At 41.0% G+C, this 15,601-nt stretch overlaps 1 protein-coding gene and 2 long non-coding RNA genes across 3 annotated transcripts in view; 1 reads left to right on the top strand and 2 right to left on the bottom strand.

The window, feature by feature from the left end:
• Nucleotides 1–4,826, bottom strand: part of LOC309501908 (uncharacterized protein) — a 575,396-nt gene extending 570,570 nt beyond the window's left edge. Inside the window, exons 1-7 of the mRNA XM_082174164.1 lie at nucleotides 4,721–4,826; nucleotides 3,778–3,906; nucleotides 3,058–3,162; nucleotides 2,634–2,738; nucleotides 2,400–2,457; nucleotides 1,929–2,124; nucleotides 4–1,834 (exon numbers count right to left, since the gene is read on the bottom strand). Coding sequence (XP_082030290.1) covers nucleotides 4–1,834; nucleotides 1,929–2,124; nucleotides 2,400–2,457; nucleotides 2,634–2,738; nucleotides 3,058–3,162; nucleotides 3,778–3,836 — 2,354 coding nt within the window. The 5' untranslated portion in view covers nucleotides 3,837–3,906; nucleotides 4,721–4,826. The remainder of the gene's footprint in view (nucleotides 1–3; nucleotides 1,835–1,928; nucleotides 2,125–2,399; nucleotides 2,458–2,633; nucleotides 2,739–3,057; nucleotides 3,163–3,777; nucleotides 3,907–4,720) is intronic.
• LOC309502064 overlaps nucleotides 1–15,601 on the top strand; it is a 200,292-nt gene that overhangs the window by 170,480 nt on the left and 14,211 nt on the right. The window lies entirely within an intron of this gene.
• Nucleotides 13,556–14,512, bottom strand: LOC309500340. The gene is made up of 3 exons (XR_014206554.1): nucleotides 14,412–14,512; nucleotides 13,983–14,274; nucleotides 13,556–13,687 (listed from the first exon to the last, which is right to left on the bottom strand). It is a non-coding gene; the product is annotated as an uncharacterized lncRNA (long non-coding RNA).

The raw sequence follows: 15,601 nt of genomic DNA, 5'->3' as shown, positions 1-15,601 counted from the left end.
TACAGCGCTCTTCTGGAGGTTTTGATGACTGCCGATAATCTAATGAGACACTCGTCTGATTTCTTGAATTTCTGAAGCTCAAACTCCTCCAGCTCTTCCTCTGATGTCAACAACACAAAGGCTAAAGCAGACCACTGGGCAGGTGAAAGGTCACCAGATGAGAGACTTCCTTTGCTAAGGTGGGTCTGAATCTCTTTCACCAGAGTTTGGTCGTTCAGTTCATTCAGACAGTAGAACAAATTGATGGATCTCTCTGCAGGAAGATTATCTTCTAATTTCTGCTTAATGTACTGAACTATTTCCTTGTTGCTCTGGTCATTGCCGTCTTGCTGTGTCAACAGACCTCGTAAGAGTCGTCGATTGGACTGGAGTGACAGACCGAGGAGGAAGCGAAGGAAAAGGTCCAGGTGTCCATTGTCACTCTCGAGCGCCTTGTCCACTGCAGTCTTGAGAAAATCAATCATGGATTCATTCCTGTTTTCCTGTTCTGTAGACTCATGATCAAACACACTTGTCTTGTTGATATCTAGAAACAGATGTGCATAAAGGGCTGCAATAAACTCTTGAATGCTCAAGTGAACAAAGCAGTACATGGTACCAAGAACAATCCCTGTTTCCTCCTTAAAGATCTGGGTACACATGCCTGAGTACACTGATGCCTTATAGACGTCAATACCACAGGCTTCCAGGTCTGTGTCATAGAAGATCAGGTTGTTTCTTTCCAGCTGATAAAATGCCAGTTTCCCCAGTGAAAGGATGGCCTCTTTATCCCAGGAAACATCTGGTGTGTATTCTCCATCATACTTTCGGCGGCTCTGCTGGATCTGAAAGCGGAGAAAGTGTGTGTACATTTGTGTCAAAGTCTTGGGAGTGTCTTCAGTGTTTGATTTCTGCAGTGTTTTAGAGATCTCATCAGCCTGAGTGTTTTTCACATCATTATTTATTTTCTCCTCCAGAATGTTCTGGAGAACAGTGGCTGAAATCCAGCAGAAGACTGGGATGTGGCACATGATAAAGAGACTCTTTGATTGTTTAACATGATCTATGATTGTGTTGGCCTTATTCTCATCAGTGAATCTTTTTTTGAAGTACTCTTGCTTTTGTGCATCACTGAATCCTCGTATCTCTGTCAGCCGGTCGATACAGTCAGGAGGAATCTTACTGGCAGCTGCTGGTCTGGTGGTGATCCAGATGAGAGCAGAAGGAAGCAGATTTCCCTTCATGAGGTTCGTTAGGAGAACATCCAGAGAGGCTGGTGACGATACATCACGCCACATCTCATTACAATCAAACTTCAGAGGAAGGCGACATTCGTCCAGTCCATCAAGGATGAACAGCACTTTGAATTGATTCCTTCTTGTAAGGTTCAGTCCTTTTGTCTCTGGGAAAAATTTAGTTATAAGGTCCATCAAACTTAGTTTTTCTTTCTCCTTTAAGTTCATCTCTCTGAATGGAAGAGGAAATATGAAGCTGATATCTTGATTTTCTTTTCCTTCAGCCCAGTCCAGAACAAACTTTTGCACAGAGACTGATTTCCCGATGCCAGCGACTCCTTTTGTCAGTACAGTTCGGATCTCCTCGTCTTGTGCAGGTGCTTCAAACAAATTTGTGCATTCAACCTGTATCTCTTGTGCTTCATGACACCTGGAAGCAACTTCAATCTGTCTCACCTCATGTTCAGTATTGACCTGTTCACTGCCACCCTGAGTGATATAGAGATCTGTGTAGATGTTATTCAGAAGTGTGGAGTCACCTTGCTTCGCAATTCCTTCAAACACACATTGATACTTCTTCTTTAGGCCACATTTCAGCTGATGAATGAGGAACAGCTCATCTAAACACAGGAACAGACAATAGATAGTTTTAGTCTTAATTTTCTCTCCTACATTTATAAGAGACAATCTGACAGATGATCATGAGTCTCTTACCTTCTAGAGCATCAGCAGCTTCATCTTGCTTCATCTCTCTCAGGTAATGTAGTGTGAGATCAAGAGCTGATTCTTTGATACTGGATCTGTTCTCATTAAAGTCCTTCACAAAGTGTTGTGTATTCTCATTTTGTAATATTTTCTTTAACTTCTCCAGCTCATTCTTCAGAAACATGATTATTTTGCTCTCAAGATCCTACAAACAAAAGTAAGAGAAAAGACAGAATAACAATTTAAATTGCAGGTAAAAAATGTTCATCTAGATTTGGTCAACACTATTTATTCAATGATTATAATACATGTACATAAAAAAAATCCAGTTAAAAGACTAACATGCTAACCATGTTGTGCTAAAATGTGTTTAAAAGAAAAATAAGTGTTCAAGAAAAATTCTATAAAATTTCTTTGTTCAATAACATAATTATTTGTTTGTTAGAAAGATTAAACATTTATAAAAATGTGTTCTCCTACCTGGAAGATCCCTAGAAGATTGTCTTTGAAATTCTCGTGGTTCCTGTGAGTCTGAAGCCTGTAATCAAATTAGTAAAATAAAATACTAACTGATATTTTACAGAAAGAGAAATAATCATTAGCTGTGAATACTCTGACAAATATTTGATCTAAACAGGTTTCATGATTGGTATTCACTGATACAACTTTTAAACACAGTCAACGTGTGACAAAAAAAAAAGTAACACAAAATACCTTTTATTAGATGATGGTGTTTTCTCACTGAAGTTTGGTGGATCACCTTTAGACCGATCACTCTTCAGAGACACAGAGCTGGACACATGTGAGCCTGATCTTACACTGATGACACAAAGAACAGAGAGAAAACACTTTACTACAGGAGATACTTTAGTCTCATTTGAAAAGGTTTAATGTTGCAAATAGTAATCAAATGGAGGATGGCGGAGTGTTTGTTCATTTATGGCCATGGTTGGATGGATGGACATGTTTAGTTGCATGATCTATTTTCCATAGTGAATTTATGCCTCCTTGTGGCTGCCTGTGTAATTGTGTTACTGGAATGAGTTTCATAAATCCCCTTACACAGTCAAGTTCAATCACATACACCACTGTGGACAAATAATACAACCCTATAATATAATGTAAACACACAAAACACCTTTTATTAGAGGATGGTGTTTTCTCTCTGAAGTTTGGTGGATCACCTTTAGACTGATCACTCTTCAGAGACACAGAGCTGGACACATGTGAGCCTGATCTTACACTGATGACACAAAGAACAGAGAGAGAGAGAAAACACTTTAGTAAAGGAGGATAAACTGTGTGTGAAACACATCTGTGTCTTTATCTAATCCTCCACAGAAATACACACACTCACATAATCAACAGTTTTATTAACGATCATTTTATTTTACTGGCTCACATTAGTTTAACAATTCCTTTAATATACATGAGTGAGATTAAATATGTTGAGGATTTAAAAGATACTTGACCATAATTTAAGAAAACATGTCAAGTTTATGTTTATTGACAGAAGAGAGAGCAGAAATGTCTGTGTGACACAGTTTTGTTAGCATACTTAATTAAATTAAGTGTATAGTTGTTTTCTAATGTCTATCAATAATTTTATGATCTAAAAACTAAAGTCATTTATTTGGATTAATTCAGCGTCTAGAAGGTTATTAACAAATTATTAACTGTGATATTTTCTATAGAGCAAACAGGGCTTTATAGACGATGTCAGTGTTAATTTAAGAAGTTCTAAAGTGAAGTTGTTCAAAGCATTTGCAAATATAAAACAATGCTTAAAGTTTTGTTATTGACAGGAAAACACAAAGTCCAGTGGAGTTTAAACTGATGAAAACAGACGCAGTCTTACCTGTGTTTCTCTGAGAGACTCATCTGAGAGAGAGAGTCCTTTCCTCTTTCCTCTGACATACTGCAGCTAAACTGACACTGAAAACTGATCAGCACTGCTTTCTGAAAACACTCAATCCTTCAGCATCACCTGGAAATGACACCATTTTACACAGATGAAGAACATCTTATTTAAGACAATAATGAAGAATGCTGAGTTATCATCAACAACAGCAACAGCAAAAACAATGTATAAAATAAAGCGAGTTACAAACAAATATATTGCCATGTAAAATAACCGAATGGTCTTAATCATTTCTGATTGTTTAATGAGTTTAACTGACTCTAAATATGAATTCGTTGGGGAACAGAAATTTACAGTGCTGGGAAAACTGAACCCAATTTGTTATATTCTCTATTACAGTATAATATCATTTTACAATCATATTTACCCAATCTTTATTAATTGTTGAATCATTTGTCATATAATCATTACTTCAAGTTCACAATGGTGGTTGATTTCATTACTTTCAAAATTAAATGATCCTAAAATAACTGATTAGTAAAAGTAACCAAAATTACTGTATAACTACTAATCATAATTGCTATATGAACTGAAATATTCAGTTTAATAATATCAGATTGTTGTTCATTGACGTTAGGCTTCATCTCTGTCTACTATAAATGTCTGCTTCAAAAATACTTTCGATTTCACATCACAAAGTCAACAGCCTAAAACATAAGAGGAAATGGGAGAAAACTTTCAAAAACATATTTGTTTTCAATAACCCTTTCTCAGTAAAACTTTGTGTTTTAACTAGATTGTAATTTCTGGCAGATTCTTCGTCTGTTCGGAGTAGCAGAAGAACAGCCTTCTGTAACTTCACATTTAAATCACGCTTAATATACAATATGAAGTTCCTTATAATTACAAATAACTTTAATGGAGAATGTATTAAACTTACTTGCAGTCTTGTCCACTAAGAAGAGAATTTATAAGTATTTTAAACTCACTAACGCTTGTTGTCAGTCCATGCGCGTCGTTCTCAGAATATTCCTGGGCTGCGTTCCAGTCCAAAATTAGGCTTGTGACACACACAAATTCAGTATGCACCAGTGGACGATTGCCGTTATGAATGCACACACACACAACTTCTACAGAACAGAAGACTGTATTCTGGTAATGTTTCGACTTTATTCTCGAAACGTTTCGACTTTATTCTCGAAACGTTTCGACTTTAATCTCGAAACGTTTCGACTTTAATCTCGAAACGATTAGACTTTAATCTCGAAATACTAGAATTTTTTTTTTGACGGATTATTTTTATTTATTTTTTTACGTTGCGTTTCAGGGCTTCCGTAATATCATACAGAAGTCTTCTAAGAAGATAAATAGAAGATACGATTTTAATAAAACTTTAAATATTTGATTTAAACAGTCTTTTAATTTAAAATATCTTATTTAAACTTTTAAGGTTATGGTTTTAAATGAATTTATTATAAAACTCTGGATGTAGTAGCCTATGCTCTGGAACGCAGACTAGCTTTACTGTGACACTATCCCCCGAGGCTCGTCTGGTCTGTAAGTCCTCTGGTCTCTGTGAGGGTCTGAAGCTTCATTTCAGACTGTGGTTTATCACTGGGAGGGTCTGGGATTGTTTTGGTTACGACAACTTAAACTATTTGCTTTTTGGATTGTTTTTTTATCATTGCATTAACAACTACTTCTTCAGTGCTCTGAAAATGTAAGGTGTTTTATATTTTATATATATATATATATATATATATATATATATATATATATATATATATATATATACTTTTTATTTATATATTCATTTAGCTAAATCTATGTTTACATTTTTTAAATACATTTTAGTAACATCTGTTATTATTCATTGGTTATATATTTTATTTATAATAAATTAATTTAAAAATAGAGATTTTTAGTACCGTGTGTGTGTGTGTGTGTGCGCGCGCAAAACAGCTTAGAAATTATTTTAAATGATTTATTTATTTAATAAAAAAAATTTAATGTAAAAATGCCTTTTTCTGTGATGTCGTGTTTAGGTGTACGGGATAGAATATGCAGTTACCGTACAAAAATCATTATGGCTATGGAAAGCCCCCACCATTAAAATTGAAACCCCGCATGGACAAAAAAATGCTGATTGAATCTTTGCATATAAATGAGATTTAAGATGACTAAGTACAGTTTTTCAACAATCTAAAGTTTTTCAACAGACATTGTTTAATAACAATTATTCTTTAGGTCACCATTAAACAAAATCATTACAGTAATCTTCTAAAAGATAAATAAGATTTAATTTAAACAATCTTTCATTTTAAAAGATTTTTAAACTTTTACAATTATGCTTTGAAATAAATTTAGTACGAACAAAACTTTGGCTCTGGAAAGGCGTTATCAGACTAACATTACATACGCTGTGACATGATGCACAGAGGCTAATCTGGTCTGTCACCCTCCTGAAGCTAGCATTAATGATTGTCAAGGAACTTCTTTCTCTGAAGACGCTGCTCTGATCGGAAGGACCTTATAAGCAACCTATCAATGGGGACGGCCTGAGGGTTCACAGTTTCTAAATGTTTTCATTATTGCTCTCTCTCTCTCTCTCTCTCTCTCTCTCTCTCTCTGAAGATAGGCCTATATGGTAATTTTCTCACAGATACAACTTAAGGAATTATTGAACATTTCACATGTGTGAGATGACTTGTGACGCTTCAAATTTCTAATTATTTTACATACCCCTGATAAATAAAAAATATTCTTTAAGTTCAAGTCAAGTTTTTCCACAGACCATCGATGTAGAATATTTGTTTTTATTAAGACTTTTAATAATTCATTGAATTTAATTTAAAACATATATATATATATATATATATATATATATATATATATATATATATATATATATATATATATATATATATATATATAACTTATCTTACTTACTTAAATATACTTTAAGTTCAAGTCAAGTTTTTCTACAGGCCATTGATGTAGAATATTTGTTTTTATTAAGACTTTAAATCATTCATTTAATTTAATTTAAAACATCCTTCATTTTTAAAAGATATCATTTAAACTTTTTACGATTATACTTTGAAATAAATTTAACACTAACACAACATTCAAAATGTCTCATTCTGATCACTGAATACACCCCTCTGAGTCAGAGACTGACAGACGGTGCTGTGAGAGAGAAACACTCTGGGATCTTTTGTATTACAACTTTAAACTCGTTGCATTTTTGTGAACCCATTCAAACGTTAAATGGACATTGATGTGTTAGGAGCTACTTCTTCAACTCTCTAAATATGTAAGAGGGTTTTATTTTTATTTATCTAAATCTAAAATAATTAACCATCTTTAGGAGTAAGAAATGACGAATTCTAACACCTCCATAAACCATGCAAAGGCTGTCAAGAGGAGACAAAGAAACTCTCTCCCGCTCAAAGTTTCTGAATTCTATTGGTCGGTTCACCCAGTAAAGGCGTGGACTACGATTACCTTAAAGGACGATGACGTTGCTCATCTTTTCGCTCTTCAAGTTCTCTTCTCTCTAAGTTTGTCCTCTCTCTGAGTTTGTTTTGTGTTTTACTTTTGTTTTCTTAGCTTTTTGTATTAGTTGTATCTCCGGCTTCTTGCCTTGTCTTAGTCTCGGGCTCATTCATTTCTATCTACGAGTGAAATGGACTTAGCCTGAATTTCTGGCAACTCTGCTTACAAGTAAACCGTTTAAACTTCCCGCAAACGACACGCGCTCCGGAGAACCGAAAGAACGCTTCCAACTAACGGACACACCGAGGAAGGACACTCACACACACACATTCTTGCTCAGCACCAAAGATCCAAGTATTATTTCTATCGAGATTTAAATGTGTTTAAGGTTGTCTTTAAGGTGATTTGATTCTTTGCTGGCTCTCAAAGGTTAACTGTTTGTGATATTTTGCCATTCTGTGATCTGCTCTTTCTTTCTTTCTTTACTTTCGTTTTTCTGTTTATATATATATATATATATATATATTCTTTGTTAAATGTAGTTGTATGTTTTAAAGTTTCATTTATTAAAAACCCATTATACGCTGGATTGTCTCTCTCTGCTGCTCACCGAACAAAGCCTCTTAAATGTGTGATCTTAAACTACAAGCTTTACAAGTTAATAATATTATGGAACAGGAAAGTTATTCTTCATGACCAGAAGAATAGCCTTTCTTGAGAGTTGATAAGAAGATCGTATGGTCGGTTCGGTGGACGAACGGATTATTTGATGTGAAATTAATTCTGTAGGTTATTCTGAATTTGATCTATAGCCTATCTGTATATTCATGATTGATTATAATTTGTTGTGGTTAATATCTATATATAGAGATACAAATATATGGGCTATGTATATCCTTTTTGATCATAACCAGTAAGATTAATTATTAAATATATATTCCCCTCATTTGAGCTGATTCGCTACATATTATTAAATTATCCTATTATTCAATTACACACAAGGTCACTGTTAGGGCAAGGGCAGGTCAAGGTCAACCCAAGGGCAGGGGGGAGGGGCAAGGTCAAAAGGTCAAACCCATCAATCATCATTAATTAAAAAGCCATCAATCATTTTTGCCATCATCAATGCCGTGTCGAGTGAGCCCGTGAAGAGCGTGTGAACGGGTTGAAATGCGTTGTGTCTCACGCCCAATGCGTGAGACTTGAGAGCCCTGCCTCTGTAAAGTTAGGGAATATTTATCCTCTGCTTTACCTGGGAAGGTGATTTTTCTTCTGTGTAGTCAGAGAAGATCATCCTCTGTTCAACCAGGGAAGTTTAACAACAGTTACAATGTGTTAACAGTAGTTTATCCTCTACTTCACTTGAGACGAAGGTTCATCCTCTGTTTAATCAGGAACGGTTAACAACTGTTAAAAGTGTGTTAGCAAATTGGTTCTCCTCTGCTTGCCAGGGATGGTTGAATACATTATGATGAGTATTTATAACTAGCTATCATTTGTCAGAGAAGTTATTGGTTTATCATCTATTAGCTACCCCTTTATGGACAGACAGTGAGTTCAAGTCATTGTTAGGAGAGCACACGGACTCCATAGTGACTGAGCCAGTCAGATTAGATTTGACAAAAAAAATTGGTATTCACCCAGAAAAAGAATGGTCTATTGAAGATTGCAAGAAGTTGTTGGGTGCATGTATCAGGAAGAAAAACATAAAAGGCATTATCTGCTGCCACAGAGAATTTAGCTTATCCATTGCACAAGAACAAGCTTGGTGTATTGCTAAGTTAAATACAGAACAAACAATTGCACACTCGAGTGTCCTGTCTCACGAAAAAGGTGGGCCATAACAAGGCCTCAACCAAATGTAACTCAGAAGACCAACAATCAGATGAAACTTATCCTGACTTACAGTTTTTCTATAGAATAGAGGACAATGTCAATGCTGGATTAATGAATAAAGATGTAAATGCAGTTAAAGTGTGTGGAGCAAGACAAAAGGCTCAGAGTGGGGTAAAAGGGGTTGATACAGTTCCATCTGCAACCTCCATACTTCCAAGCAGTCAAAACAACTTTAGGTCCTGAAGCCATAGAGAGACTTGCTGAGAGTTTTAGCCTGGTTAAAACCAGACCATTCTCAGTAGTAACTGAGTTATGGTCTGGCAAAGCTTCATTAATAACTCATTTCCAAAGGGCGTCCCCAATGGACGTCGCTCAAATGCCTCTGGGCGCAATTGGATAGACCTAAAACCAATCAGAGCGATCGTCATCGTGTAAAGCCATATGCTGCGTTCCAATTCGCCTAAGTTACACTACGCCATAAAAGTATGTACTCTTTTTGTGAAGAAAAGGTATTTACTTTTGAATGTGTAGCAAAAAAGTAGGCAAGCTTTGGGACATACTACTTCGTCATCTTTATCGGACGGATGTCGCGTGCATCCTGTCACGTAAACTGCCCTGTCAATCATCTTGTCACAGTTAAAATCCTCTATTAAATCTAATTTAATTTCCTACCGTTTCAGAGAGAAATGTAGTAGCACGTTCATCTGTCAGTGGGTCTTTCATGGAGACTGTCCTCATGTGTTTGCAATTTGAATATAATAATGCATTTAAACGTTGGTGCGCTTAATGGACGTCGCTCAAATGCCTCTGGGCGCAATTGGATAGACCTAAAACCAATCAGAGCGATTGTCATCGTGTAAAGCCCGCCTCAACGTTTCTGATTGGTGCCGCGATTTCGACGGATTAGAAATGGGCTTGATTGAGCTCTTTGCCTGACTACTTGCAGAGCAAATCTAAATTTGCCGGAAGTTGTCTGGGTTTTCCCAGGCTATGAGAGTTTGCCATCAGTGCATACTTTTTTTCTGAGTTTAGGAGAGAGTTGTCCAGAAAGATGCGGCTCTATGATATGTCTCTAGCTGAAGTCACCCAGCTAATATCACAGAACTCAACAGAGTCAGAATTCAATGATTTTGAAAGTGCTGTAAACAATTGGGATTTTCAACATGCCAGAAAAGATGAATTGAGAGAGGGGAGTTCTGGGAGTGTTAAAGAACACTGTTGTACCAAAAGTGGACTGGTAAAAGATCACTAGTTGTGTACAGAAGAAGGATGAAACTGTCAGTGAGTACACTGAAAGATTTTATCAGTCAGCTGCAGCATACAGTGGGATAGCTGACACTCCACTGAAGGTGCTAGATGATAATGGTCCGCTAGTTTGCACATCGTTTGATGGTCTTTTGTCAGAACATAGAAAGGCATTGCTTTTCTTAGACTTTACATGGTCCAATAGAACCCTGTAAAACAACTTGGACAGATTAGCTACTTGGGAAAGAGACTCTGATGTCAAGGCAAGAGTAAAAAAAAAAACTTTTTTTTTTAAAGAACAAAAGGAAAGTGATTGTCTCAGCCCATTATCTCAGCTTATTAAACCATTATATCCACGTTTTATTGTCTCTGTGTTTGCCACTTACAAAAAGATCAGTCACTTAAACATCTTGATCTAGCGATACCCATGCTATTACCAGGCTTGGGAGGGTTACTTTAAAAATGTATTCCATTACAGTTACAAATTACTTCATGAAAAAAGTATTCAGTAACGTAATCCAAGTACCACAATATGAGAGTAATGTAATCTGATTACTTTCGGATTACTTCAAGGTCACATAAATAAATAAAGTCAAGCAAGAAGAAATATATATTTTTTGAAAACCTTTTATTTATTAAGAATTTGGTCTGGTGTAAAATATTTGCAAAATATAAACTATTTAAGAAAATGTCATATAGCTGTAAGTAACTATGTTGTAGCTAAAAACCTATTAAAACTAAGCAATCATGTCTCATTTCCACAACTTGGGAACACACAGCCCTGAATATTTATGTAAAGGGCTATACAGACATCTAGTGGCTACTGTATGGTATTACAGATTATTTTTGTTTTATTTTTAACTAACATGTACAAGGAAAAAACAAAAAAACACAACATTTTAAATTTCTACACAATCTAAATATTAGTTTATTTTCAAATAGGCCTACATGTTGACTAAAGCCGTGATCTTTCTTAATTTGCCTGACTAAACTTGGGGCGTTGGCAGTGGGAGTTCCCCTACGTTACCTAGGCAGCAAACATCCCGTTAAGTGAGAAGAGATTAAGAAAGGACATTTTGGTACAACCATGTTGTTTGCATTTTCTTCTTTGAAAACAAAATGTCAGCGGAATTTCCATGAATTGAAAGCGTTTTTGTCCCGCGGCCAACGTTTCTACTGGCAGCAGTGATTCATTCAGCGTCTGAGGAGATTGTAGAAAGCTGTTATTTGCGCATGCACCAGCGGGTGGCACACGTGAGTCATTACTGGCAACAGACCCAGGAACTACTGTATAATCAAGCAGCGCTTAATATAGTGTTATTATGCCAAAATACTGATTTATTAAGTTTTAAATTAAACCATTGTAATCCTGAAAGTATTCCCCCTTTTTTCAAAATGTAACTGTAATCTGATTACTACGTTTTTTGACGTAACTGTAACGAATTACAGTTACTGGATTTTTGTATCCTGATTTCATAACGCCGTTACATGTATTCCGTTACTCCCCAACCCTGGCTATTACCCTGCTAGTACTTTATTTACTTAGTTGGAAAAGGTTATTCTTTCTTGGCCAGGGAGATAAAGGATGTACTATTAATTCTGCTACAGTCAATTCTAAAACTAATAAAAAAATGTATAATTAATTTATATATAGCGCCAACATTTACAAATAATATTTGTAATTATTGGTACCGCCCCGGTACCTTTCTTTCCGGAGGTGCATGAGGAGCTTTCTAGGACGTGGAAGGCACCGTATAGTGCCCGAAGCCGTTCTAGTGGCTCCTCTCCCCTCACCACACTCAACGGCGGGGCAGCTAAGGGGTATGTGGATATCCACCCAGTGGAGCGGGCAGTCGCGATGCAACTGTGTCCGGCATCCGCCTCCTCTTGGCGGGGTAATCCACGCCTCCCGTCCAAGTCCTGTAAGTTTTCGTCCGGTCTAACGGCGAAGGCTTACAAGGCCTGTGGACAGGCTGCTTCCGCCCTCCATGCCATGGCGCTCTTGCAGGTCCACCAGGCCCAGGCGCTCATGTCCAACGAGGGTGGTTCTGACCCAGAGCTCCTCCGTGAGCTCCGTGTGGCAACCGAGTGGCAACCGTGTGGAAACCGCACGTTCAGTCGGTCAGGTGATGTCCACCTTGGTGGTCCAGGAGCGCCACCTTTGGTTCAACCTGGCGGATATGAGGGACACCGATAAATATCGGTTCCTGGATGCCCCTCTTTCCCAAGTTGGGTTGTTCGGCGACGCGGTTGAGAGCTTTGCCCAGCAGTTCTCGGCTGCACAGAAGCAGACGGAGGCCATCCGGCACATCCTGCCCCGGCGGACCGCTGCTGCTCCCACCCATCCGCCGGCCGCAGACCCTCCGTCTACTCGTCGCCGAGGTCGGCCTTCTGCGGTGTCCTCTGCTCCCGCTAAGCCCCAGCAGCAGCAACCATCCAGGCCTCAGCGTGGAGCAAGCCGTAGGAAGCCGACCCCGCCCGTCCAGGCCGCTGCCAAACCAGGAGGCAAGCGACGGTGCAAACAACCCTGAGACGGGCGGCCCAGAGGTGGATCAAGTTGCTCTTCAGGAGATGGTGACAGCGCCACTCCTTCCCCCGGTGGAGGGCCGGGCGGAGAATCTTTTGTTTCCTTTTCTTTTTGTTCCGCCACTGACCCACATTTTCAAATGCATCCGTCCCCAAGATTGGTTTGCAGCGATCGACCTGAAGGACGCGTACTTTCATGTCTCGATTCTCCCTCGACACAGACTGTTTCTTCGCTTTGCGTTCGAGGGGCGGGCATATCAGTACAAGGTCTTACCCTTCGGGCTGGCCCTGTCGCCCCGTGTCTTCACGAAAGTCGTGGAGGCGGCCATTGCTCCCATGTGCGAGCGTGGTGTTCGCATCCTCAACTACCTCGACGACTGGCTTATTCTGGCCCAGTCGAGAGAGCAGTTGTGCGAACACAGGGACGTGGTGCTCAGTCACCTCAGCCACTTAGGGCTTCGGGTCAACTGGGAAAAGAGCAAACTCACCCCCGGGCAGAGGATCTCTTTTCTCGGTATGGAGTTGGACTCGATCGACATGACAGCGCGCCTCACCGAGGCCCGTGTCCATTCAGTGTTGAACTGCTTGAGCACGCTCAAACGCAGAACAGCGGCACCACTGAAACTTTTTCAGAGGCTCCTGGGGCATATGGCATCTGCAGCCGCGGTTACGCCGCTCGGATTGCTTCATATGAGGCCGCTCCAACACTGGCTCCACGATTGAGTCCCGAGATGGGCATGACAGAGCGCTTCGTGCCGGGTCCAAGTGACTCCGCAATGTCACCAAACTCTCAGCTTGTGAGCTGCGGGCAGGTGACCCTTCATTCCTGCGGGCAGGTGTTCCCCTGGAACAAGTGTCCAGGAACTCTGTGGTCTCCACGGATGCCTCTGCCACCGGCTGGGGGGCCACGTACAACGGGCATGCAGCTTCAGGTCTGTGGACGGGGCCTCAACTGCATTGGCACATCAACTGCCTCGAGTTGTTAGCAGTACGTCTTGCACTGAGCCGCTTCAAAACGCTGCTACTAGGCAAGCACGTATTGGTCTGTAAGGACAGCACGGCGACCGTTGCGTACATCAACCACCAAGGTGGTCTACGCTCCCGCCGCATGTCACAACTCGCCTGCCATCTCCTCCTCTGGAGTCAAAAGCATCTGAGGTCACTTCGTGCCGTTTACATTCCGGGCCTGCTCAACTGTGCAGCCGACGAGCTCTCACAGCAGCAGGTGCTACCGGGAGAATGGCGACTCCATCCCCAGGTGGTCTAGCTGATTTTCAGGCGCTTCGGGACCGCACAGGTAGATCTGTTTGCCGCCCCGGACACGTCTCACTGCCAGTTGTTCTATTCCCTGACCGAGGGGACCCTCGGCATGGATGCTCTGGCACACAGCTGGCCCCGGGGCCTTCGCAAGTATGCATTTCCCCCAGTGAGCCTTCTTGCACAGACCTTGTGCAAAGTCAGGGAGGATGAGGAGCAGGTCTTGTTAGTTACGCCGTATTGGCCCAACCGGACCTGGTTCCCGGAACTAGTGCTCCTCGAACTAGTGCTCCTCGCGACAGCCCCTCCCTGGCCCATCCCTCTGAGAGAGGACCTACTCTCTCAGAGACGGGGCACCCTATGGCACCCGCGTCCAGACCTCTGGAAACTCCATGTCTGGTCCCTGGACGGGACGCGGAGGTTCTAGGTGACCTACCCCCTGCGGTAGTTGACACCATCACTTCCGCTAGAGCCCCCTCTACGAGGCGCCTCTATGCGTTGAAGTGGAACCTGTTCATTGACTGGTGCTCCTCTCACGAGGAGAACCCCCGATCTTGCTCGATCAGAGCCATGCTTTCCTTCCTGCAAGAAGAGCTGGAGCGAAGGCTGTCTCCCTCCACCCTTAAAGTGTATGTTGCCGCTATTGTCGCACATCACGATGCTGTTGATGGTAAGTCTTTGGGAAAGCACGACCTGATCGTCAGGTTCCTGAGGGGAGCGAGGAGACTGAATCCTCCTCGCCCACTCTCTATACCCTCTTGGGATTTGTCTCTGGTCCCTTCGGCACTTCAGAGACCACCCTTTGAGCCTTTGCAATCAGCTGAGTTAAAAATCTTGTCCTGTAAGACAGTTCTCCTGGTTGCATTGGCCTCTATCAAAAGGGTAGGGGACCTGCATGCATTTTCGGTCGGCGAATCGTGCCTAGAATTCGGCCCGGATAACTCTCACGTCATCCTGAGACCCCGGCCCGGATACGTGCCCAAGGTTCCTACCACTCCCTTCCGGGACCAGGTAGTGAACCTGCAAGCGCTGCCTTCGGAGGAGGCAGACCCAGCCCTGGCTTTTCTCTGTCCCGTTCGCGCTCTGCGTCTGTACGTGGACAGAACGCAAAGCCTCAGGACCTCAGATCAGCTCTTCGTCTGTTACGGAGGCCAGCAGAAGGGGAAGGCTGTCTCCAAGCAGAGGATGGCCCACTGGATAGTGGATGCCATCGCCTTGGCTTACGAAGCCCAAGGCGTGCCCTGCTCGCCCGGGTTGAAAGCCCACTCCACAAGGGGTGTCACTTCTTCCTGGGCGCTGGCACGTGGCACCTCGCTGACAGACATCTGTAGAGCTGCGGGCTGGGCGACACCTAACACGTTCGCTAGGTTTTATAGCCTACGTGTTGAGCCGGTTTCTTCCTGTGTGCTCGCTTCAACTAGCCGGTAACACCGAAGTTCCCGCCCTAGTGTCGGCTTGC

Source organism: Leuciscus leuciscus (assembly GCF_965113295.1).
Source record: "Leuciscus leuciscus genome assembly, chromosome: 6".
Classification (NCBI taxonomy): Eukaryota; Metazoa; Chordata; class Actinopteri; order Cypriniformes; family Leuciscidae; genus Leuciscus; species Leuciscus leuciscus.
Note: the sequence above shows the minus strand (reverse complement) of the source record. Positions and strands in the feature narration are given on the sequence as shown.